Below are 25,798 nucleotides of genomic sequence, written 5' to 3'. Positions count from 1 at the left end.
CCTCTCCAGCATCGTGCATGTAAAATACTGAATATAATGAAAGGGGAAAAATAATCATATTTTTAAATGCTTGATTAGGCTGGTGGGGAAGTAAAGGACTTTCTCATGGTGCAGGAACAACAAGGGAGCAAAGAAACTGAGAGGTAAGGGGAGACCTAGAGTGTTCATTTGCCTGGCAGGTGGGGGAGAGGGGTAGGTTAATGGACCAAAGGGAGACAGAGCCCAGCCTGGATAAGGCAGGAAGTAAATTGGAGAACACAGTTCCAATCGGTACATAAAGGGAGGGCTCCCTCACCCCAGACACTACCCCTGTGGGCAGAATAGGTAAAAACCTGGTTCACAGAGGGAGTCTTTGGTGATATGCCTTTCTCAGTATTGTCTTCTGGTGAAAGGGAAGCAGAGTGAGAAAAAATGTCTCCAGTGAGAATCCATAACCACAAGCCCACACTCACTGAGTTTAGGGGACAGAATTCATAGAACCTGTGTGGTTCGAAACTCTTCAAGTCAAAAGTTTAAGCAGTCACACACATACAAAAAATACTGTATGACTTGAATGAGGTACCTGGAGTCATCAGATTCATAGAATGGTAGGTGCCATGGCCAGTGGGGAGTTGTTGTTCAATGGGTACAGAGTTTCAGTTTTGCAAGATGAAAAGAGTTCTGGAGATTGGTTGCACAACACCGTTGAACTTTATACCTCAAAATGGGTACAATGGTAAATTTTATACTATGAGCATGTTGCCATAAATAAACATTTTTTTTATTTACAAAAATTGAGTCTAAAGTAGAACCAGATTGGCAATGCCCCCTAACTGCCTATAAGAAACGAATAAAGCAAACAAACAAACAAATGGGAAAAAAAAACCTTCTAACCTAGGACTCATAATAATTTCCAAGGAATCCAAGATCACAATAACATATTTTTAATATGAGAAAATAACCTCACATGAATAAAAGCCAGAAGAACCAACAAACTATAAAATCAGGCCTTAGAAATTAGATTTATTGATTACAAGCTAAATATGGTATGTTTAATATTTTTTTAATTTTTTTAATGTTTATTTTTATTTTTGAGAGAGACAGAGAAAGAATGCGAGTGGGTTAGGGGCAGAGAGAGAGGGAGACACAGAATCCGAAGCAGGCTCCAGTCTCTGAACTGTCAGCACAGAGCCCGATGCGGGGCCCAAACTCACGAGCTGTGAGATCATGACCTGAGCTGAAGTCGGACAGTCAACTGACTGAGCCACCCAGGCGCCCCATATGTTTAATATTTTTCAAAGATTTAATTGTAAACATCTTGAAGGAAAAAGAAATTATCAGAATTAACCAAGCAGATGTAAAAAGTAAACAAATAGAACTTACAGAATTTTTTTTGAAAAGACTATGGTTTTAAGTTTTATGTTCTTATTTTTTTTAAGTTTATTTATTTATTTTGAGAGAGAGAGAGAGAGAACAAGCTGGGAAGGGGCAGAGAGAGGGAGAGACAGAATCCCAAGCGGGCTCTGCACTGTCAGTGCAGAGCCTGATGTGGGGCTCGAACTCATGAATCGTGAGATCATGATCTGAGCCAAGATCAAGGGTGAGACCCTTAACCGAGTGAGCCACCCAGGTACCCCTATTCTTAATACTGTAAACCAAATTGATAGGCTAGGCAACAGATTGATTTTGCTGGAGAGGGAAGTAGTAAATAGGAAGATAGAACTTTAAGAAAAATAGTTCAAATATGCAAATGGATGGAAACATGAAGGAGATGTTAAGAGACCTGCAGAACAGGTAATAAGATCCTACATATATCAAATTGGAGTTTATGATGCAAATAACCAAGAAGATACAGATAGAGTGATATTCAAAGAGACAATGGCTAAAGTTTTCCAGAAACAATGAAAACTACATTTTCATATCCAGGAATCCCAAGCATACGCCATAAAAAGAATTTCACACTGAGATAGATCATAGTGCAAATACAGACTACCAGAGACAGGTTAAAAACAGAAAAAAAAAGGCACGTTACTTCAAAGGAAGCATAATTAGATTCAGCCGACTTATGAACGGCAGTACCATATTTCAGTTGAAAATGGAATATCTTTAAAGGGCTTAGAAAAACTAACTTGTAATTAGAATTGTATATTTTAATTAATTATGATAAATTGCCTTTTCTATTTGATTACCTCTTATGAATGAAGGAATGAAGGCATTCTCAGATACCTATATGCTAAGTTTTTATTACCAAAACAGATACACATCAAAGGATCTTCAAATGATTTACCTTAGGAAATTCAAGGATAAAGACCTGAGATGTAAGAGCAAATGGTGAGCAAAAAAATTGCCAACAGAAAGGCAAATCTAAATATACAGTGACCATCAATATGTCTTTATGATAGTAAAATCATGTCTAGTCACTGGGATTAGAAAAAGAAAATAGACACACATTCTGGAAAAAAAAACAGTATAAAACTTAGATGGTAGATGATTGAAATTGAAGGGTTCTAGGGTCTTTGTCTTACCAGGAAGGTTGGTAAGAAATTTATTATATTTAAAATTTGATATGTTACATTTGATACATGTTACATTTTCTATCATAACCACTGATAGGATAGAAATAGTATATATACCTTCCAAAGTATTAAAGGGGAAAGATAAAATACGGAGGTGAAAAAAATCAGTAAAAGAAATCAAGGAAGAATGACATTAACTATGATAAAAAGAAAAGGTGGGGTAAACATTTTAGTAAACATGGTCAATGTATGTAAACTGAATTTTTCATATAAAAGAAGAGACTGGGTAAAATCCCAAACCCAGCCACATGCCCCTTATGTAAAACACATCTAAATTATAAAACTAATACAGAAAGATCAGTATAGTCGCACTAGCATCAGATAAAACAGCCTTTCAAACAAAAAGCGTTACTCAAATTACTAGAGATAAAGCAATTCAATATACATTGAAATAAATTTCAATTCACCAGGAAGGTAAAAAAACTTGTGACAGCATAGCTTCAAAATACACACACACACACACACACACACACACACATGCGCGCACACACACGCAATCAGAAGCTAAAAATCCACTGTAATAGATTTTAACATACTGCTTTTTGTAATCAATCAGTTGGGCAGTCACAAAATCAGTAGGAATATACAATATTTGAACATAGTTAATTTAATAACTGTAGTCTAATGGACCTATAGAGAGCATAATCGTAGCATGATACAAATGTTTTCAAGAACCTAAGAAATATTTATGAAATTTAAAATATATCTTGCTTGTTTGCATGACATACTTCACATTGTTTAATGAGTATTAAAGAATCATCTTTCTTGATTAGAGACACTACATATGTTCTGTATCATCCAAGGTAACATGATCAAATACATTATTTTAAATTCACATGAACCTACCCTAGATCTCATGGCACATGGTAGAGTGAAGATTCAAAAGCAGGTGTCTCTGGGTCCAAAGAGTCTCTTCTTCATACTATGGTGCACTATGTCTACGACAGGGATCTAGAAGCATCCCTGTATTTTATCAGTATGACCAGAAGAGTTTGAAAATAGCCACGTATAGGGGCGCCTGGGTGGCTCAGTCAGTTAAGCGTCCGACTTAGCTCAGGTCACGATCTCGCGGTCCGTAAGTTCGAGCCCCGCGTCGGGCTCTGGGCTGATGGCTCAGAGCCTGGAGCCTGCTTCCAATTCTGTGTCTCCCTCTCTCTCTGCCCCTCCCCCGTTCATACTTTGTCTCTCTCTGTCTCAAAAATAAATAAACGTTAAAAAAATTTTTTTTTTTAAAAATTAAAAAAAATTTTAAAAAAGAGAAAATAGCCATGTATGTACTGTTCTTGATACTAACCCAGTTGCCAGGAAAATTGCCTTTACCTTGATGTTCTCAGTCATTAATATTGGCTTCTCTATTCTGCCACAGCTATAACTTACTTTTCTCAGCACAGGCCTTTATAATATTTCTATTAAGTAGAAGCATTGTTTCAGTACATTCTGTAGGACTGTGAGTTTATTAAATAGCTGAATGCCAGGTGTGATTATGAGAATTTACCAGTCTGTTGATATGGCTTTATTCCAATATACAAGATAGAAGTAATTGTAATGTATTATTAGTCCCATTTGTACTGTGTTAATTCCTTAATCAATTTAATTCGTTAATCAAAGGCTAATGTCTAGCCTTTGCAACACTGTCAGGCCTTTTCATAAAACAAACTGTAGTCAACACCTGTTCAGATAGTCATTTATTCTGCTTGCTCCTACACATCTAATATAATGTGTTGGGGGTTGAGGGGTGGACTCCAAAAAGATCTGTCCATGTTTTAACCCCTGCACCTCTGAAAATGATCCTCTTTGGGAAAAGAGTCTTTGCCGTTGTGATGAAGCGAAGGGTCTCGGGATGAGATCATTCCGGATTATCTTGGTAGACACTAAATCTAACGGTGTGTCCTTCTAAGAAATGAAGAGAAGACACAGACAGATAGGAGGAAGCCATGTGAAGAAAGAGGCAGAAACTGAAGTTATACGGCCGCAAGCCAAGAATGTCTGGAACAACCCGACAATGGAAGGAAGAAGGAAGGTAGATTTTTCTCCTGGAGGAAATTTTTCCCCTCCAGGGAAAGCCCTGGAGGCTTTGAACAAGTACAGTCCCACCAGCACCTTCATCTCAGAGTCTGGCCCCCAGAACTGTGAGAAAGAAATTTCTGTATTTTAAGTCACCCAGTGTCTTCTAATTTGTGATAGCAGCTGTAGGAAACTAAGAATACTGCCAAACAATTCATTATACCTATTACTATCATGTTTTCTAATTGCATTTGCAAAATTCAGAGGATTCAAACCACCAGTCACAACAGCAAACTTGAATGTTTACATTTATGGTTTTCTTCTCAGGGTGAAACCATTCACTTTCCCTTCCTTCTATATTTGCAGAGAAATTTATCCCCCAGCTGACAAATACTGAGCATGTACAATTGGCACCTACTGTAATATCAGAGACAACGTGCATAGAGACAGTTATTATGAAGAGCTGGGGAGGACTCAGTAAATTAAAAGGAATTATTTACACAAAATACCTAGGACACTAACAGACCCAGAGTCGGGACACAAAAATGGCAGCAACGACTTTTATTGGTGTCTGTTGTAAAACATTATAAATACTATCATCCAGGTAGTTAGTGGTTTTCTCTAGGTGATTAGTATTTCATTAATCTGACGATACTATTTATTTGATCATCCATAATCATCTGGTGCCTTGGGACTTATTTGGAGATGGTCTGCTTACCTATCAATGTGGGACATAACCGTTTTGGAGACGTCTACACCTGCTTCTTGCAACACTCGGATAATCTGAAATGGTGCGCTTGGATTCCTTCCAGGATGAATAATAACAGGACAGCCGAGCTGAGCCTGAGCATGAGCTGTTGCCTGAAGAACCTTCTTCTCACTCTCTGCCAGAGGCCAGGAGCAACCAATTTCTCCAATGACCCCACACTTGATGCTAGTTGCATCAGCTCCATGGAGAATTTCATTAATGAGGACATCAGTAAGCTAAGGAAGAGTGGGAAAGAAGATACTTTACAGATTGTGGAATTTATCAGCCCATAGTCACCACAGTGTGGGAATGAAATTTAATCATTTCGTCATTCGTGCTTTAAAAAATCTGCTTGACATCCATTCAGCGAATACTGGCCAATGAGAAAGGCCAAGTCTCAAATTCCACAAGTCATTCTAAATCAAAGACTCAATAATATCTTACTGTGATTATTTCACAAGAAATTTGGGGCTTTAGAAAGCTATAGGGAAAAAGATGTGACTTCATGCAAGTACATTCAGATGAGAAAAAAAAAAAAAAAACAAACTGTAATTTAACCTGAGGAACAACTAGAGCGGAAAAAGACTGCCCTTGAACATACGTCCACTGTATTAACTGATTCTTTAGTCCTCCCTTATTTATGCAGCCCTTGGTCCCATACAGCATAGGAAATTCACAGCACATGATATTAATATCATATTTTTTGGTTCATATGTATATTTACTACTAAGAGTGGTTGGAAGAATGTATGATAGCTGACTTCTGAATAGTCTTCAAATAATAGACATATAAAAAGGTAAAGGGCTGATTGGAAAATAATGCAAATAAAGCTTTGAAATATGAAGATTTTAATAATTGACTGATTCTTTGCAAACACTATGGGTGACATTTCTTGCGTATCAAGCAGATAATGGAAGACACGTACAAATGAATACAGTATGTATAAACACATTAAGTTACTATCACAGAAAGAGAGCACATGTATATGCAAAAAAGACTTGTGGTTAATTCTTTCTTTTTATCTCTGAAAGATTTACTTCCTTCTGCCCATTCTTGCCTCAGATCATATGATAACAAAAACAGGAATGGATTTTCTTCCACCACCCCTCCTGTTTTGTAAAAGAAGGAAACATATTCGCAAATGCGCCAAGTCTCTGCCTGCCAAGTTTCACCCTGCAGTGAATTTTTATTGCTGGTTATTATAAAATCCAACAAGAAAATCGAGGTTACATAACTGAAGTTTATAATGGAAAAATGAGGTTTACAAACAGACTGTGGCACCACCACTGAGCACAGACACAATACATACAAATCTAAGCTTTCACACTTTGGGTTTTCCAGTGACCAGTGGGTTAAGAGCTCCTTCCTTCACACTTTTTTTCTTCACGAAATGAAATGTTCCTAATTTGGGTCCCAACTGGCAGATGCCTTTGCTAGCTAGCAAACTTCTGTAGCATGCCCAGCTACCTCTGAGTCAGTGACATTCTCCAAATGTAGGTGACACACAGGGGTAATCCGACGTCTGGAGTTCTGGCTTTTCTGAGTTTACGTGCAAACATTGCTGAACAACTTGGGGCTTCTTACCTGTTCCACTGACATGGCTCTGGTGTCTGGAGAGTGAGTTGCGTCCACATAAAATCCAGCTCCAGATATGATATGGACGCCGGTCTCTTCGGCAAGCCACTTCAAAGTCTTCACGTCTCGGCTGATGCCAACAGTAGTGTTCTCGACCAAAGCCCCTCCACCGTTGGCTTTAAAATACAACAGTTCTTCCCTGATGGCTTCCGTCTCCTGATTCAGCTGAAGATTCTCCTTATGGGAATAAGGGTTCTTTTGAATCCAAAATAAATTTTTCATCATAATAGGTTCTTCGGAGGTAGCTTTGTAACGTGGAGGAGGTGGGTAGTAACAGCAGTCAAAGGTCATTGTCAAATGTTCGTGGGTCAGAGTGCGGCCCAGTTTGTCTGGCTCTACCAGGCCCAAAACAGTTTGGACTTTCCCACTTAAGGAGGACATTTCTGATGATACCAGGAGATGCTCTGAAAAGAGTGTTTTCTGGAAAAAAAAGAAAACCATAATCAGAAAATTTAACACACACATAAATTCTGTCCATAGGGGATGGGAGGCTGTGAATGTATACCCGTGTAAGAAAGAGAATCAATGAGACTAGAGATATGGTCCCATTTATCACCCTGCCAAAGCCAGAGTCAGTCTCTAGTAAATTGTGTAAGTTCACTGCAGCCTTAAGTGACATGCATGGTGTTAAATGTCCCCCGGCCACTTCCACTGGGACTCCTCTGCCTGATTTAATCCCATCCTCATCTATTGAAAATATTTCTTGGTGTTCAGCTCACATTTTCCTTTTGCTTAATTTCATCTCATTAGTCACAGGTACACACTCTTGGTCAATTCAACAGTAATCTCCATCTAAAAAAACTCATAACCAGTAAGTTTTATCCAAACCAGCCTTGTCTCCGAACTTTTTGTCATTTTTTTCAGATAAATTAAATATATACTGAGGCTACTGATCATCACTAGCCATTACTATTCATTCACTATCCACATGAATCTACTATCAGACTCCTGTTGATGGTCCATCACGTGCCAGAAATTGGATATACAAATATGCATAAGACAAAACTCTCTGACCTTGATGATTTCACAGACTCCCCCCCACCGCCGCCAAAAAAAAAAAAAAAAAAAAAAAAAAACAAAACTGGGGGGAAAACACCTAGGTTCAATAATAAAAAAAAACAAGAATAAAAACCTCTTCGCTCTAGAAGTTTTATTGTGTCTAGGGCACATAGAAACATTTCAAAAATCATTAAAAGCAAAAATCCTTTGTTATAATGAAAGCAACTATAATTTATTGAAGCTGAAATTTGCCATCCCCCAAAAGAGTAAATACCTCTCCACTTATCCTATTTACTTTCATTTGTAACACATACTAAGGATTCACCAAGTTTCCATCACTGACAGCAAAAACCACAGTTCCGTATGTTCCCTAAATGAAGGGATTCTCTTGGAAAGAAGAAGGCACGACTGAAAGTGTGAAGACAAACACCTCCATGGCCAAGAGCGAAACCCCTGCCAGAAACAGTGGTCTACACAGACCGCCAGCCACACACATTTGGAGGATGGTGACAAATGGACTGGGAACCAGGTAAAAGAAAATGCCTTTGAAGCTCTCAAGCTGTTTCTTTAAAAGACATTCTGAAATCATTTCCCCCCACCCTCCACATCCCTGCCCCTTTATCACTTTTCTTATCTATAAATTAGAATTATCTATAAATTTATCACTTTTCTTATCTATAAATTAGGAAATCAATGCACATTTCCTAGGCTATCCTAAGGATTCGATGAAATGAGATACCACAGGTTAAAAAAGACCTGTAGACATGGTTGGCACAGCACGTGGCCAACAAGCAGTGGCTTTGCGATGCTGGTTCTAGGAACTATTAGGTAGTCCCTAGGTTCTTTTTTTCCAAGTCTTTGGTTAGAGAGGAGATCATTTGGGGGAACAATGGGTAGAGGACAATTCGCAGTGGGTGTAGTACGTTCAAGAGACACGGTGAAAAGAGACCAGCGTGGGAGAAGAGGGAGCAGCGAGCTAAAGGCAGCTTTATATCAAGCCATTGGAGCTGAGGGGTTTGATATATATTGGCCTATAATGTGTAAATAATTGATTTCGAGTGTTTGGCAGAGAACTATAGGATGTGTGGCTAGCATGGCCATTCGTTTTCGTTAGGTAGCACTCTTCTGCAAGCCAAACTTCTAACCTCTAAATAATTCACACGGTGACAGAAGCTAGCTGCCAGTCACTGCACAGGGCAATCATTTTCATCGATGATGTCTAGGACCCCACTGTTCAATGCCTTATTCCCTGTTACTGAATGCAAGGAATACATAGCTAGTTCTTTCTGTTGACAAAATCACAGTTCCACTAATGATCGATTTCATTTTCCATAAGGCTTAATTTTTTCTTTCCTTTCTTCTGACGGTCGGAGGCCAGAAACTTGGATAAACTGATAAAACACCGTCACTGTCTTTGTGTGTCAACTATACTTCGGTTTTTTTAAAAACATGGGGAGGGGGAGAAACCACTATCACTTTTACTAGAAAAGTACCACACAGCATGGTTAATTGATACAGATTTGAAAGAGCAATGTTAGTAAGTTTCAAGCTCGCAACCTGTGAATCTGTGAAAAAAAAAGTCACTTAAGAAATGTCATCTCTCGTGGGAAATTCCTCAGGCAGAACTAGTTGGTGCTTCCTATGATCACAATGTAACCCATGCTTAAAGGATAAGAAATGACTAAAGAACAAACCAGAGCTGCCACTGCTCTAGGCTGGAATGTGTCTTTTAGTGGGATAAAATACGTATGTGGCAGTCATGATTCCCATGAGGCTAGAAAGCCCTCTCCTACGAACATTCAGCCTGAAAGTCGTTCTCTTCTCAAGGTAGAGACAAGGGGCTACCACTGGCCTTCCGCCATAGAGAGAAGAGTTCACAGATTAAGGAGGAAGGTTCTGGGCAATGAGAACTGCCAGTGCCCAACTGTACAGACCGGAGGGACCCCCACCAAAAAAAAGCAGGCTTCAGGCATTTTGCAGGGCATCCATGGGAAGCTTCGGCATTGCACACACCTGCAACAGACGGTAGTGGGAAAAGAGACAGAGGAGCTGTAACATTTGCCAAAAGCTTTGTTGTGCTTCGGAAGTGAAATTTGAGCAGAGACACTGACGCGACTCCTCTGCAAATCCTGTCACAGCCGGGTCAAAGGAAATGAGCCTTCTCATTCCCACAGGCACAGAATCGGATAAGAATGCAAGCTTTAAAGGAAAAAAAGAGAAAGAAAAAGACAAGAGCAGGGGATCCGTGCTATAGTGCTGAACTGGAAATCAGAGACAGTGTGTAGGATGTGTCATTTTTGAAAACACATACATGAATTAACTTTTATAAAATACAGAGCAGATTTGCCAAATTGTTGGAGATTTGGTGGTGGGTGGGTAGTTTGAGGGCGATTTTAGTTTGTTTTCCCCAAGATTTTGCTACACCTATTTCACCCTGATCGTTATACTTCATTTTGATTTTTCTGTCTCCTGGAGTTGAATGCTCATTTCAGTTACATTCCACATTTCAGAGGGTAGGGCTTCCTGAGAATTTCACATATGAATGAGCTTCCTGTAGATCTCAGAGACTCATGCCCTTTCGGGGCCCCTGTCCCTGCTGTCACTGGTCCTAGACCCAGCTGAAGGTTCCTGCCCTGCAAGTTTAGACACATTGGTTAAATTGGCAAGTGACGTTTGCTGCACTGATTCTCAGCTCACTTCCCCAACAACTGTGCAACTTCCGATCTCTATAATAAATCTTTGTTCCCTGATCAAACCCCCCCTGATTAAAAAAAAAAAAATGGGAAAGCATTTCCGAGCTTTATGCAGGAGAAGATATGAACTGAATACAGGCAGCCCTGTAGAGAATGGACGAAGGGGAGCCAGTGTGCCTGCCGAGACCCACGGGACGTTGCTAGAACCTGGAAAAAAAAAAAATCAGGTAGTGGCTGTCTGAGAGGACAGCAGTGGAGATGGTGGGAAAGCAGAAGCAGCAGGAGGTGCTGGAAATTTCTAACCGGACTTGCTGATGCTGTAAGAGTATCCTCCAAATAATGGGCTCCTCAGAAAAAAGTGCCGTCTGGTGCAAATATGCAGGTGCTTCTATTTTTTTATGGTTTGTGTCGCACAGACCCGCAGCACCCTACAAACATTGCACTTAGGGCTGACATTTGATTTGTCATCGAAATATGTATGTTTTAAACCACATAATATTTCTTAAAGCTCGTTTGAATACTTCATCAAGTGCAGTTTCAAGCCTGTGACCTGTCTTCTCGCAAACAATATCGGTCTGGTGGCTGAGCCGTGGCGACACAGGATTTCCTCCCCATGCACAGTACCTGTCTGCTTGCCCACATATATATGACTGTGTGGCCCTATTGCATGGAGGCTTATAACTTTTCATATTAAGCATTGTCAAAACATCAATAACTCTACCTGCGTAAAGGGAAAGAAATCCAACCACTTCAGTACACAGAGGAAAAATGGGACCCAGCGAGTTCTTCAGACTGTGACATAAATAAAACAGAACCACTCGCAGATACAAATGAACAGCCTTGAATTTTGCATTCAGAGGAAAACGGTGGGTTTCATTCCCAAGCTTTTTTTTTCTTTTCCTTTTTTGCCCTATTTAAGGAAGTTGGGGAGCTGATCTGAGGATATCTCCAAATCCCAAATCCCACATATGAAGATGGTGATGGAGATATACCCAAGAGGTGACACTCCTGGAAAAAGCCACTCACAGATGGGTGTGCCTGGGAAAGATTCCCTCCCCTGGATCAGCACAGGCCTTCCTGGGCCTGAGCAACAGTTCATCTAAAATGAGACGTCAGTTCAGGGGCACCTGGGTGGCTCAGCTGATTAAATGTCTGACTCTGAGATTCGGCTCAGGTCATGATCTCACAGTTCGTGAGATCGAGCCCCTTGTCTGGCTCTGCACTGACAGTGCAGAGCCTGCTTGGGATTCTCTCTCTCCCTCTCCCTCTGCCCCTCCCTCCCCTGCTGTCTTTCAAAAATAAATAAATGAAACATTAAAAAATGATAGTTCAGTCCAGTAATTATTAAAGCCAGAAATCACTTTGGGCTGCTCAACTGACAGGATGCGGCCTGTGGCTTAATTGACTCTCTTTTTAAAATTTTTATTAAAGAACTTTTTTTAAACTGTATTTTTGAGAGAGAGCATGAGTGGGGAGGGGCAGAGAAAGAGGGAGACACAGAATCGGAAGCAGGCTCCAGGCTCTGAGCTGTCAGCGCAGAGCCCGATGGGGGCTCGAACCCATGAACTGTGAGATAGATCATGACGTGAGCCAAAGTCTGACACTTCACCAACTGAGCCGCCCAGGTGCCCCCAAAATTTTTATTTTTAACTGAATTATAGCTGACCTACAATATTATATTAGTTTTAGGTGTGCAATCTAGTGATTCAACAATTATATACATTATGAAATGCTTGCCATAAGTATAGTTACCTTCTGTCACCATACAGTTATTACAATATCACTATGTCCCTTATGCTGTATTTTTCATCCCTGTGACTTATAACTGGAAGCTTGTACCTCTTAATCTCTTTCATCCATTTTACTCATCCCCACCCCCCCCCACCACCTTGCCTCTGGCAACCACCAATTTGTTCTCTGTATTATGAGTCTGTTTCTGGTTTTGTTGGTTTGTTTTTTAGATTCTGGATAGAAGTGAAATATGGTATTTGTCTTTGTCCAACTTATTTACTTAGCATAATGCCCTCTGGGTCCATCTATCTGCAAATGGAAAGATCTCACTCTTTTTCATGGCCCAGTAATATTCCAATGGATACCACATCTTCTTTATCCATTCATCTATCAATGGACACTTAGGGCAGCTTCTCTAACTTGGCTGTTGTAAATAATGCTGTGGTAAACATAGGGGTGCATGTGTCTTTTTGAATTAGTGTTTTTGTTTTCTTCAGCAAACACCCAGAAGTGTAATAGCTGGATCATAGGCTTTATCTATTTTCCATTGTCTGAGGAACCTCCAGAACTTTTTCACAGTAGCTGCGTCAACTTATATTCCCACCCACAGTGAACAAGGGTTCCCTTTGTCCCACATCCTCACCCGCACTTGTCATTTCTTGCCATTTTCATACTAGCCATTGTGGCTGGTATAAGGGGATCTCATTATAGTTTCAGTTTGCTCTTTCTTGATGATTAGTGACACTGATCATCTCTTCATGTGTCTTTTGGTCACCTGTATGTCTTCTTTGGAAACATTTCTATTCAGGTCCTCTGCCCATTTTTTTTCCAAAGTTTATTTATTTATTTTGAGAGAGAGATGGAGAAAGCATGAGCAGGAAAGGGGCACAGAGAGAGAGGGAGAGAGAGAGAATCCCAAGCAGGCTCTGCACTGTCAGCACAGAGCCAGAGGAGGGGCTCAATCTCATGAACTGTGAGATCATGACCTGAGCTGAAATCAAGAGTCAGAGGCTTGACCACTGGAGCCACCCAGGCTCCCTTCTCTGCCCATTTTTTAACGGGCTCTTTACTCAAACAGGTGCCAGCTGGTCACATACACTATGACTTTGGCAAATTACTATTGGCTTCTTGACTTTATCTGTTTAGTCAACAAATTGAAAACATTTCCTCCTTGATAAAAAGAGGGGAGGTGGAAGAAGGAAAGGAGGACGGCAGAAAAGCCTTGTATTCAGGTCAAAATGCAACATTACTCACTACTTGTCATAGTAACATCAGAGCTGGGACAAGTGTGATATTGTCAGAATGCTATCTACAGAACTGACCTTTATGTTTTCCTTCATTTGGAAAAAAAATGAGATTTAGCTCATCTCAACCCCTCATTCTCAGAGAAAGTTTCTACACTCACTTCTGTGAGAATGTTTGATGTAAATTCCTTGATTTTGCTACGAGCATAATCCTAGGAGTAAAACACGTAACAAGTTACTGGATACAACGATGATAACTTCTTTTTCTTCATAAAGAACTCAACCCTGAAGTTAGTTCTCAGCTTTTCCCAGAGCAAATTTCCTCTTCCATGGGTTCTTAGCACTAGGTTTTCTCGCAGAAACAACAATATTTTCAGCAAATTGCACAGCTGGTCCTTAACTGTATTTAGTCACTTAAAGAGTTTACAATTTGCATTACTTTTATTTATTTATTTAATTATTTTTTAAAAATCTTTATTTATTTTTGAGAGAGAGACAGCGTGTGAGCAGGCGAGGAACAGAGAGAGAGGGAGACACAGAATTGGAAGCAGGCTCCAGGCTCCGAGCTGTCAGCACAGAGCCCGACCCGGGGCTCGAACTCATGAACTGTGAGATCATGACCTGAGCCGAAGCCGGATGCTCGACTGACTGAGCCACCCAGGTGCCCCCAATTTGCATTACTTTTAATTCCAGGAGAATCACATGTTAATGTTTTATTTTTTTATTTTTTTATGTTTATTTATTTTTGAGAGAGAGAGACACAGAGCACAAGCAGGGGAGGGGCAGGGAGAGAGGGAGTCATAGAATCCAAGGCAGGCTCCAGGCTCCAAGCTGTCAGCACAGAGCCCCACGCGGGGCTGAAACTCAAGAACCACAAGATCACGACCTGAGCCGAAGCTGTCTTCAGTGGCTTGATTTAGTTGGAAGAACAATAGGTTCAGAGTCAACAGGTCTTGGCTCTTTCACTAAATAGTTGTGTGATTTGGGGCAACTAACTGAACCACTCGGAGCCTGTTGTCCCATCTATGAAATAAATGGGTTGGACCAGATGACTTCGAGATGACATTCATGCTTCTGTAATATCCTTTAGCTTGAAATGGATATTAATGACCTTCCATAGATCATTCAGTGAAGAATCTTCATCTATCAATGAAGGTGTATTTTAAGAATGGTTTTTAAAATGTATATTTTATATACATGTGCATATATATATGTATATATATATATATATGTATATATATACATCTCTATATATGTAATGAGAATGAATTTCATTACCTTTCAATTTTATTCATTCCCTATCAGTAAGGCTGTACTTACTGATTTTTAAAATGTACAGTTTATAAACATGTGTGCCTGTGTGTGTGCATGTGTGTATACACACATATATGTATATAATAACAGAATGCGCGAATTGCATTCACTACCTATCAATTTCATTCATTAACTATCAATGGAGGATGTGCCTATTGAGTGTTTTTAATGTATAATTTATATATGTGTGAATACATACACACATGTACATGGAGAGAGAAAGAATCGGTTTTAGTTTGAGATCCTTCTAAGTTTAAAAGAACCCTAGGAGGGATGGCTGGTTTGAAAGAATCCTAAACTTGGAGTTCTGGCTCCAATGTTTCCTATCTGTGTAACTGTGAAAAACTGAACAGCTTACCATGAGTTAGTTTCCTCCCTTGAAAACTGGAATACCTGCCTTATTGCAAGATTTGAAATGAAAAGCAAATAAGGTAACACCTAAAAGCACTACCTAATTTATAAGGCACACACAAATGCTCCAAATTCTTATTATATACATCAAACTGTGAATTATTTTCCAAACATTTGCTGAGTATCCTTAGGCAAATAAACCCAAACCTGTTCTTTCAAAAAACGAACAGTAAGGGTCTGAAGTTTACGAATCAATCAGAGGCTGTAATCTGTTTATTAGTTCCTTCACTTGAGGCCTGTGATTCTTAAAAGCAGATTGTCTGTTGCGATTGACATCACAGCTCATTAGGCTTTTGGAAATGACCCACCAAAGCGATTACAGCTATAGGAGGTCCTCATTATCCATGGGTAGCTAGTACTGGAAATGCCTTTTTAAATGAATGCGCTTAATACAGTGTGTGAGCTGGTGTCCACAGATGGCTTCCGGTGAACCAGGCCTTCTCGTATTCACATCTGTGTGCAGCTCCCTTCCATGTGGAACCTGAGCTTCCCTGTGACTCGCTTTAACCAATAGCATGTGGCAGGAATGATGCGATGTGTTTGGGACCCAAATCTTCGGAAGCAGTTTCTGCTTTTGTGCTTTGGGGAAACCTGCACTGCCATGTAAGTCTAGCTACCCCTAATGTGGAGAAGGAGAGGTCCTCAGACTACATGGGGAGGCAGGCACCCCAGAATCCAGGCTGTCCCTGAGAAGGCACCAGATGAATGAATGAGTCATCTTGAACATTTTAACCCAGCCATGATTCCACATGACTGCGAGCCCAGCTATGGCCAATCGAGAAGAATATAGCCGACCCACAGAATTATGAGAGATAATAAAATGGTCGTTGAAACCTGTGGTTTGGGGTTGTCACACAGCAGTAGGTAACCAGAAAATACAGAGACCAACACTGAATAATAAGTTATATTAAGACTTGATCGGGGCGCCTGGGTGGCTCAGTCGGTTAAGCGTCCGACTTCGGCTCAGGTCATGATCTCGCGGTCCGTGAGTTCGAGCCCCGCGTCGGGATCTGTGCTGACTGCTCAGAGTCTGGAGCCTGTTTCACATTCTGTGTCTCCCTCTCTCTGACCCTCCCCCGTTCATGCTCTGTCTCTCTCTGCCTCAAAAATAAATAAACGTTAAAAAAATTTTTTTTAATTAAAAAAAAGACGATCAATATTTCAAATGGGAAAATAAAATAAATATGATAAAAATAAGTCATAATTATAAACATGTCCTAATTATAGAACAAGGAAGTAATTGAATATTAGATTTGGGGGTGACAAAATGATGTGAAATGACATCATTACTTGACTTTTGCACCCAGTGACGAAAAAGGCTATCTTTGCTGAAGTATCTCTGAAGGCTTTATTTTTTACCAAGGCCCTCTATTTTTTTTTAAGTTTACTTATTTATTGCAAGAGAGAGAGAGAGAGAGAGAGAGAGAGAGAGAAGGCTGGGAAGGGGCAGAGAGAGAGAAAGAGAGGGAGAGAGGGAATCCCAAGCAGGCTCTGAACTGCTAACACAGAGCCTGACTTGGGGCTCAAACCCACGAAATGTGAGATCATGACCTGAGCCTGAGTCAGACCCTTACCCAACTGAGCCACCCAGGAGCCCCTACCAAGGTCTTTTATTATGCAGTTGTGATGCAACTTATTCCACATTGGGCTTTGTATGTAATACAGTTCTCTTCCAATATCACTGTCATCGACCTCACCACAACTGCATCTTCTTTTCTTTAAGGCTTTCAGTTTCGGTTTGCAATCTACTTGCATCATATTTCTTGAAATTTATCAATATTTACAACAATCGGCCAGAGATGAAAAAAAAAAAAAGATGCTGGGGTGCTAGGCAGGCACAGAAATCTACACAGGGGAAAATAGGAATGCTTGAACGGAACCTGGTTGTTGAATGGTCAGTTGGGTAGACCATAGAATTGGCTTATGTGAGCAACCTGTTAACTGGGGGAAGGGGCACTTGTAAGTGAGTACATCATATAAGGGGACCAACAGTGTGCTCCAGGACGTGTCACATTGTACTGAATCGATCTGGTAAGGGATTTGTGTCTGACGATGTGCTCTGTGTGTCTTTACGTACGTGTGTGTCCCTTGTCTTTACATAGTATCTAGCATTTGGTTTGCATCTGTGAACCTGAACTGAACAGAATGGACAGAAAGAAAGTAATGAGCTTATGCCTTATGTAAGAACGAGGTTGAAAGAGTCAAAAGTTTCATTCTAAAATGAATAAAGTAGCGGCGCCTGGGTGACTCAGTTGGGTAAGTGTCCCACTCTTGATCTCAGCTCAGGGCTTGATCTCGGGGTCGTGAGATCAAGCCCCACACTGGGCTCCACGCTGGGTGTGAAGCTTACTTAAAAATAAATAAATAAATAAATAAATAAATAAATAAATAAATAAATAAAGTAAATTTGCTATAGCTCTAAAATGCGAATAAGAATTAAAAAAAATTTTTTTTTGGTTGAAGTTTGCAAGTGGAAAGGGCATGTCAAATGTAGAACCCGAAATCCCACTGGATTAGAATACCCTACGATAGTTACATCTTCTTTTATATACAAACAAATGTGACAATCTAGTTTAAAATAGGCATTTTTAGGGACAAATGAAGAAAGCAGTGGCTACATACATAAAATTCTCATGCCTACAAACTAAAACTAAATAAAGCATGATGTATTTTTCAAAAATAATTTCCAGAGGATTCAGCATAATGGAAAACCGCCCAAATTTCAAATAGCTGTCCAAATGTCCAAATCTCAACTAACTAGGATATTTATTTGGAATTACTGCTGCTAGATAAGCCCCTAACCATGACGAGGGGAAGAGGGATGCTTGCTTGATTTTAGTTTTGGGTGAACAGTGCTAAATGACAAAAACATTTAAAATGGATGCCCCATTTAAGGAACTTAACTTGCCACACTGGAAACATTAAATAACCATTTGAAATTTTTCATGAATAGAAATCTAGCTTCACACTTCAGGAAAAAAGCTTTCCCCTTTAAATGGCAAGCTAGTCCTAAAAGTGTACAGAAATCACATTATGGGGTTAGGACAGAAAGCACCATTGGGAGGCAGTTAAAACAAATCTGACCCACAGGTTCACTGTGTGGTTCGTGAAAGATAAGACAGATCACAGTGAGTGGTGATACGGTGGCCCTCCCACACACACAGCCTTGGCCACAGTGCAAATTTGCCCAACTTTTCTGAAAAGCAGTTTAGCAATATGTATCTAGAGTCTCAAAATGTTACTCTGCTGCTGGGGAATCTGTCTTCAGGAAATATTTAGAGACACGTAAAAAATATTTACGCACAAAGATTTCATTATGGCATTATTTAGAATAGCGACCAAAATATCTCACAGTATGGGAATGTTTACACGTATGATAGAACATTATGCAAACGTTCAAGTTATACTTTCAAAGACTATTTAATGACACAGGAAAATGCTCTTATTATAACTTGTGAAAAAGCAAAATACAAAACTGTATTTTAAGTGCTATAAATTTATGGAGAGTATATGTATCTACATACATGTAGAGCTTAATTAGAAACACAAAAATGTCATGTGTATGTTTGGGTGGCATTTTGTTCTTCATTACAGTTTAATGTATTTCCCAGGTTAATGTATTTCCAAGTTTCTGTTTTTTATTTTTTATATTTATCTATTTCATTTATAACCAGGAAAAGGGAGTAAAATGGGAAAAGACCAATGATACCAGTATAAACCTACCCGATGCTTACACCAGTGCCACATGTAAAATAACCGAATATATGTTTTGAATTCCCCAACGAAAACACACAGACAGGCAAAGATTCGTGAGCTCAAGAGCTATCTCAAATTCTTCTTTATTATCACAGAGTCGCTAATTGCCAGCCATGCCTGAGACTTGGTATGTTTGTGTGCAAATATTTCTGATCAAATTACATGTCTCTGCAGTGAGTATGGTTCACTGTGATTAAATTCAAGCTGTTTTACCAAGTCCTTAATGGACTGATCTTGGCTCTAGTGGAAATCCTGGAGCCCAGTAAGAATTTTAGGAAAGGTTTAGCACTCTAAGTAATTATCACAGTCAAGTCACATAAGAACCAAGATCCCACTATCAAACACCGTCCTGTGAGAGGGCAGGAGTGCAGATGGCTGGGGGGGGGGGGCAGGGGGGGGGCGGTCAGGGGGTTGGTGACTGGGTGGCTCAGCCAAAGTGTCCAACTTCGGCTCAGGTCATGATCTCGCAGTTTGTGGGTTTGAGCCCCACGTCGGGCTCTGTGCTGACAGCTCAGAGCCTGGAGCCTGCTTCGGATTCTGTGTCCCCTTCTCTCTGCCCCTGCCCCATTCACGTGTGTGCTCTGGCTCGGGCCGCCCGCGGTCTCTCTCTCTCTCTCAAAAATAAATTAACATTAAAAAAAAATTTAATAAAAAAAAAAAGGAGTTCAGATGGGGGATTGTCAAGGAGACATTTTATAGGAGAACGTCAGAAATCATGAAATGTGGGTCATCATTTAGAAGGAAAAAAGAGGGCCCAAATGAAATAAAGTTTAAGTAAAGATAAACCATGCGAAGACAAAACCATAAAAAGAATCTTTTTAAAAGAGGGTTACCACCTTTGGCAGAAAGACAAGAAAAGATGAAGTAGCAGTTATTCTAGTTTCAATAAATATTTACTGGCCAGCATTAAGTGTAAGGCCCTGTGCTGGGTAGGCAGGGCCTGTGAGAGTTACAAAGATCCATGAGAGAGAATGCCCCCCAGCCCCTGGAGGCTGAGAACCAACAATGATGCCTTCCATTCGTGTATGAAGCTGTCATTTACTGAGCTTCCATTATGCATACGGTGCCACACAAAGGACTTTATATCTCTTATCTCAAGTTCTTACTGAAACGTTCGTTGCCTGGTTGATATTATAAGAGGAAACAGGCCAAGAAAATGGAAGAAACTTAAGAGTCTCGAAAGTTGCCATCTGATCCAGAGTCTGCTCAGAGAACGCACATGTCGATCATGAGCAGCACTTTCTAGAGAGTTCCGTTAGAACTAACCAGATGAGGTTAGCCTACGGTTACAACGATAGCAACCTTATTGGATGATTACTACCTGCCAAGCACATTTAGTCCTCAGACAGAATTTAGAGATGTGCATTGTCTGAATTCTCTCCGACGCTCCATTCAATCAGCCGCCTAGGTTAAAAAAAAAAAAAAATAACCCAGTGTCACCCCAGACTCCCACCTCACCCACAGGGAGTTTCTAAATGCCACAAACACCACCATTTTAATCTCTCCTTCACTCTTTCCCTCTGTATCGTCACAGCCACGGCTACAGTGCAGCCACCATCCCCCTCTCTCAGGTGGATTACTGCCAGGAGCTTCTAACCCGGTTTCCCTGCCATTGTGGTCCGCTTTCAGCGAGCCTACAGAGTGCTCTCCCTAAAACACAGACTCAGATAGGTCTCCCCCGGGTGTCGTCCTGCTAACCTTAAGAGACAAATCTATACCTAGAGCCTGGTGGTGCCCCCTGAACCCACTCTGCTCCTGCCACTCTGTTCAACTGCCTGCCCTTCTCTGGGTTCAGACTGTTCACGCTTCTCTGCCTCTTTCTTCCTCAGCTTACACAAACCCAGCCCCCTCCACCCTTTTTCTCTACTAGCTCACTTCTGCTAGGCATCGAGGACAGGGCTTTTGGCATCATCAGAAGCTTTTCCTGATGTTCCGCCTTGTGGCTCAGGCAGTCCGGGAAACATGCGGATTCTAAGTTCTCTCCTAGCCCTTGGACCTTTACCTTGAAACTCACTTCTTAAGTTAATGGTTAATGTCTCTCCCTCCAGACTCTGACCTCCTTGAGGGCAGAGTCCGTGTCTCGGTCAGTCGCGAGTCGTCAGCCACCCGCAGTGCCTGGCACAGAGTCAGTACTTGATTAACATGCATACGCTTGCTTGTTTTGAGCCAGCCTTCTTCCACGAAGGACTGGAGGCAACTTGCACAAAAGACACATAAAGCGAAGAAAAAAATATTAAAGTAGGAGCGTGGAAATTATACACGGAAGTAGAAGAAGGACCAAGAAGGAAGAGCAAGTTAACAGTTGTTGGCAAAGGGCTAAAAAAGTTGTCCTGGAATATTTATGTAACACATTTCTGACAACAGATAATTCTGAGATCATAGCACACCCCTTTTCCAGCAGTTCATATTATTTCCCTAAATCAAAACAGCTAAAAGTATTATTAAAAAGCATGGAAAATGGATTCCCAAAAGTTTGGGGGCTTGGGATTTTGAAGCCATGTTTGTTTTTACAACTTACCTCCCCCCCCTTTTTTTTTTTTTTTTGCATTTCAAGCTCTCAGAAGATAGTGAACATGCCATTTAAGCTTATTCTTTTGCACCCAGCATGGTAGTATGTAAGTTTTTTTTTTTTTATAACTTTCCCTTAGTAATAAGGGCAAATTTTTTTTTAATTTTTAATTTTGTAAGATTTTTTAAAACTTTAATGTTTTTATTTATTTTTGAGAGAGAGAGAGAGAGACAGAGCATGAGCAGGGGAGGGGCAGAGAGAGAGGCACACACAGAATCCAAGGCTCTGAGCTGTCAGCACAGAGCCTGACGCGGGGCTTGAACTCACAGATTGTGAGATCATGACCTGAGCTGAAGTTGGACGCTTAACCGACTGAGCCACCCAGGCACCCTTTTAACTTTCTTTAAAGATATATTTACTTTTGAGAGACAGAGCGTGAGCAGGGGAGGGGTAGTGAGAGAGGGAGACACAGAATCTGAAGCAGGTTCCAGGCTCTGAGCTGTCAGCAGAGAGCCCAGTGCAGGGCTCAAACCCACAAACCGTGAGATCGTGACCTGAGCTGAAATTGGTTGCTTAACCAACTGAGCCACCCAGGTGCCCCAGATTTTTTTAATTTTTAAGTAATCTGTGCATGCAATATGGGACTCAAATTTACAACCCTGAGATCGAGTCATACACTTCCCTGACTGAGCCAGCCAAGCACCCCAGGGCAAGATTCTTGAGCACAGAAATAACCAACAGCAAGTGACTTCATCTTCAAGCACATTTTCTATCTAAATTAGTGCAGGTGGATCATGACAGTAGCTCATCCTTTACAAGGAGTAAAACTGGATAACGACTCGTAAGGCTAATTTTTAAAATGTATAGACCATCCACATTAATTTCTTTTTAAGGTAGTTTAATTTTAAAGCACTCTTCCTCGAATTACAGAGAGCCCTTCAGTTGCATGAACAAATGTGTATCTAAAAGCTATTTCCCTGGGGCGCCTGGGTGGCTCAGTCGGTTAAGCGTCCGACTTTGGCTCAGGTCATGATCTCGCGGTCCACGAGTTCGAGCCCCGTGTCGGGCTCTGTGCTGACAGCTCAGAGCCTGGAGCCCGTTTCAGATTCTGTGTCTCCCTCTCTCTGACCCTCCCCCGTTCATGCTCTCTCTCTGTCTCAAAAATAAATAAATATTTTTAAAAAAAATCTATTTCCTACAAAATCATCTCAGGTCCTTTATTCTGAAGACCATACAGTAGATTTTCTTAGAAAAGTCTTGACTTCCGCTACCCTGCTTAGCTAATTCCAAGTTACGAAGAATCAGTCCATGAATGGGCTTTCACATTGTCAGGCTTCTCCTGTTTGGTGTTAAAAAGGATAGTCATGCAGAAAAAAAGGTCTGAGAGCCACTGCAAGAAGAGCGAGAAGCTCTCCCAGCCTGGTTCTGGCCCATCTTGTCTTGTTCTAGTGGCTTCCAAAACATGGTCTGCTGTATGAGAAATGCCATGCCATGCCTGATGCAAAGGAGAGTCATCTCTAGAACTAGCTTCTGTTCTGATAATCTCTCTAGTTCCATCCCCACACATGGAGAAGGAGGTACCAGCCCTGGGCTACAAGAGCCACTGGCAAGAAGTAAATGCTCAGTGGGTGTCTGTTCAACCAATGAACACTTTTCGTTCTATCCACCTTCAATTTCACACTGATGGGAGGCAAGGTTAGCCAAAAGCAATTGGATATTTTCATGAACATCACAGCCTCTTCGCAGGCTTGGGACCAGCTATTGTTACTCTCCTTGAAATAGTAAGAGAAGTTGCTTTGGTTTACAGAGTTGAGGGATAGCTTGGACTTTAAATTCACAGAACACAGGAAGGTAACATAAAGACGTTTGCTTTCTGGGCACCTGAAAATTTCACCCGGGTACATTTCAATTCAATGTGGCAAATGTTTGCTAAGGATCTAGTGCGTCCAAAGGAGGATACTACGAGAGACAAAGATGAAAAAGGAATAATCTTACTGTAAGAGGCTAAAGAGCCCCCAGCATGGTACCTGGCACATAGTGAGCATTCAATGGGGGATTGATATTTTTTATATATTAGCGGGACACCTGCGATGTTCAAGTGAATGCAGTAACGTTGGAAAAGAGGTCCCAAGCAGATGTTCTGGGAAGATGTGTCTGGCTAAGATTCATCAGTGCTGGAGGGTTTGGGAGGGCTCTCTGGAGGAGGGTGGCATTTAGGCAAGGCTGCACAAAGAGTTTTTACAAGGAGGCATCCTGGGGGCATGAGCAACGAAAGGCATGTTTTGGGATTTGTAAGCAGCCCGCTGAGGCTCAAACACATGATGCATGGCAGGTCCACAGTCAAGACACTGACACAGGCACCGGATCCAGAGGAAGCGACCTGTGTTAGGATGGTAATTAAATGGGCAGCGTGCGTATAGACTGAATGCTGGAGACAGGGGATGAGTTAGGAAACTAAAGCAATTTTCATTGTTCCTGGGGGATTTTAAGAGCAGGAGAACTAGAGGCGCCTGGGTGGCTCAGTCGGTTAAGCGTCCGACTTCAGCTCAGGTCACGATCTCACGGTCCGTGAGTTCGAGCCCCCCGTCGGGCTCTGGGCTGATGGCCCAGAGCCTGGAGCCTGCTTCCTATTCTGTGTCTCCCTCTCTCTCTGCCCCTCCCCCGTTCATGCTCTGTCTCTCTCTGTCTCAAAAAATAAATAAACGTTAAAAAAAATTAAAAAAAAAAAAAAGAGCAGGAGAACTACATGTCAGGGCAGAAGAAGCCCCGAAGAGCACTCTCTTTTTCACCCTTCTCTAACTTACAAAATATCATGCTGGGAGTAGTGTAAAGTACTCCTTTTAATCATACTTTAAACCAAGAAGTAAAAAAAGTAAAAAAAAAAAAAAAATTTGTAAAGCCTTAAAAGTGGGCCAGGAACATCATGACTTGAATACTTATTGACCTCTCAAATGTGTTAGTTATTGATGGGAAAACATTAAATCAAAATATTTACAATTAAAAAGTTCACAGTCATTGAAGTCTGCATTCTCAAAGCCACACGATGGCCACTATTTTTGTTTTTAATTTTTTTAACGTTTATTTATTTTTGAGACAGAGAGAGACACAGCATGAACGGGGGAGGGGCAGAGAGAGAGGGAGACACAGAATCAGAAGCAAGCTCCAGGCTCTAAGCCATCAGCCCAGAGCCCGACGCGGGGCTCGAACTCGCGGACCGCAAGATCGTGACCAGAGCTGAAGTCGGACGCTTAACCGACTGAGCCACCCAGGTGCCCCACGATGGCCACTATTAACATGACGTCGTAGGAAGTTCTTCATAAAACTGCATTGAAGCCCCCACTTTCTGTATTGTTGGTTTCATTACCTTCACGAGATTATGGAATTTCAAAAGTATTATCTACAATAATAATGCTGTGTGTTTCTTTGAAGAGCTTAAGGCACTGTACACACTTTAATTAAATCTCCTAATGTCCTTGCAAAGTTGGCAAGGGATCAGCAGAAGGTGAGTCATCGGAAAGTATCCAGCTAGAAGACTGGACCATAGGACATACTTTTAGATGAAACCCACTTTTGATTATTATTGTTCCCATTTCACCAATGAGGAAATGGGGTTATTATTCAGAGGAGGATGATGAGCTATCTTCTATTTTCACTGAAGGCAAAATACAATGCCATAGGCTCTGTAAGCATTTCCTGGGAGACCTTTAAAAATTGTACAAACACCATGACCCCTGAGGTTACTCCTTTGAGAGCCGACCAACATTTATGAATAAACACCTAAAATGTGCACCAAGAGAATATACATTATCCATCTTTTGCAAAAACAAAAACAAAAACAAAACAAAACAAAAAAACCACAGGACAAGAATCCCAATTTATCATGATGTACAGTGTTTTAGCCTTGATCGACTGGTTGGCCAGAAGTTCGGCTAGTTCTTTCCATAGACTCTTATCCCCAAGCTTCCCCCCCGACAACACCAGAGAGAAGAGCGGGCACCGGTCTGTTGGAGATCAGGGAATAGAACTGGTTAGGTTGAAGACAGTACAAATTGCAGGGCTAGAAAAAATGTTGAGGAGTAGAAAACTGGACAAGTCTTGACTCACGGTTCTACCCTTCGGATAGCGGTACAGATTCCAAAGTCAGATGGTGAAAAACAAACATGCATGCAGTAATCTTAGAGGCTCCTGTTTATAAAACA

At 41.0% G+C, this 25,798-nt stretch overlaps 1 protein-coding gene across 3 annotated transcripts in view; it reads right to left on the bottom strand.

The window, feature by feature from the left end:
• Positions 1 to 25,798, bottom strand: part of PTER (phosphotriesterase related) — a 71,424-nt gene that overhangs the window by 28,027 nt on the left and 17,599 nt on the right. For 2 of the 3 annotated variants that reach the window (XM_060659246.3, XM_060659243.3), the window contains exons 2-3: positions 6,892 to 7,362; positions 5,278 to 5,543 (exon numbers count right to left, since the gene is read on the bottom strand). In XM_060659246.3, coding sequence (XP_060515229.3) covers positions 5,278 to 5,543; positions 6,892 to 7,323 — 698 coding nt within the window. In that variant the 5' untranslated portion in view covers positions 7,324 to 7,362. Of the gene's footprint in view, positions 1 to 5,277; positions 5,544 to 6,891; positions 7,363 to 10,388; positions 10,575 to 25,798 lie in introns of all 3 variants that reach the window. The other variant, XM_060659244.3, reaches the window with a different exon arrangement.

Source organism: Panthera onca, chromosome B4, assembly GCF_046562875.1.
Source record: "Panthera onca isolate mPanOnc1 chromosome B4, mPanOnc1 haplotype 2, whole genome shotgun sequence".
Classification (NCBI taxonomy): Eukaryota; Metazoa; Chordata; class Mammalia; order Carnivora; family Felidae; genus Panthera; species Panthera onca.
The sequence above is the reverse complement of the archived record's forward strand: the minus strand, read 5'-3'. Positions and strand labels throughout refer to the sequence as shown.